Below are 957 nucleotides of genomic sequence, written 5' to 3' on the forward strand. Positions count from 1 at the left end.
GGAAAAATTCCACGTTTCGACACACTTTTGAACTGCTTTCAGACAAGTTTGTAGAAAATTTATATCGAAAAGAAACCAGAATCTGATCTGCACACTACAGAAAACAGAGGGTGAATTACAGTAAGCGAGAGATATAGCACAAGCAACAAGGAAAACACAGAGGAATGCAGTCATATCTATTGCTAAGAACATCCAGAGACAAATCAGTTAGAACTGAGCTAATTAGGCCTAAACAGACATCGTTTACAATGCCAGAAACCTCGCCATCAGTCAAATGGATTACTATGAAGTGGATCAGCTTGATCAAACATGTCAGAAGGGAAATCATCCAAGAAGACGTCTGGTTCATCCCTCCCAACATGTCGGCGGCTTCTCGGCGGCTCAAAGAACGGCTGGGGAAGAGAGAATTGTTCGGCTGAATCACATGGTCCGAGGATGTCGTAGAAACAATGGTCATCCATCCTGGACAAGAGTTCTTGGCTGTCGGGTGAGAATTGGATGCTTGATTGCGGCTGAGGCAACTGCTGCGTTTCGGTGAATAAGGATGTCTCCATCAATCCGAAATCTGTCCCAAAAGCAAACGGATGCGTCTCAAGCTTAATGCCTAAATCCGGCATTGCCAATGTTTCCACTGGTTGGGATGCGTCTAAATAAGCGGATGAACATGGAAGAACAATCTTCGACGATGAAGCCGACATCTCTTGCCCGACAAAGCCGAAACCTGGAATCTAAGAATCCACCAGACATGAAATAACAACTGGTAAGAGAAGAGAAAGATTAGACGGGCTCTAGATATGAATTTACCTCGGAAGAACCGACAGAATCACCACCAGATCTCGCGCTATTGAATTTGTGAGGTCTGGAACTCGATTCGCCCGATGAATTATGGAGAATCCTGGCGAGCCTCTTCTGTCTACTGCTCCAGAAATTCTTAACGTCGTTATCTGTTCGTCCGGG

At 45.0% G+C, this 957-nt stretch overlaps 1 protein-coding gene across 1 annotated transcript; it reads right to left on the reverse strand.

Annotated features, from left to right (window-relative positions):
• Positions 1 to 123: 123 nt before the first annotated feature.
• On the reverse strand, positions 124 to 925 carry LOC104818157. The gene is made up of 2 exons (XM_010547609.2): positions 805 to 925; positions 124 to 728 (listed from the first exon to the last, which is right to left on the reverse strand). The coding sequence occupies exon 2, from the start codon at positions 696 to 698 to the stop codon at positions 267 to 269; it is 432 nt and encodes a 143-aa protein (XP_010545911.1). The 5' UTR covers positions 699 to 728; positions 805 to 925; the 3' UTR covers positions 124 to 266.
• Positions 926 to 957: the final 32 nt, after the last annotated feature.

The sequence above is a fragment of the Tarenaya hassleriana genome, unplaced genomic scaffold, assembly GCF_000463585.1.
Source record: "Tarenaya hassleriana unplaced genomic scaffold, ASM46358v1 Cleome2885, whole genome shotgun sequence".
NCBI classification, from domain to species: Eukaryota; Viridiplantae; Streptophyta; class Magnoliopsida; order Brassicales; family Cleomaceae; genus Tarenaya; species Tarenaya hassleriana.

Bases quoted from the DNA above. Each gene is read 5' to 3' on its own strand.
- LOC104818157 (XM_010547609.2), bottom strand. From the start codon at position 698: ATGTCGGCTTCATCGTCGAAGATTGTTCTTCCATGTTCATCCGCTTAT.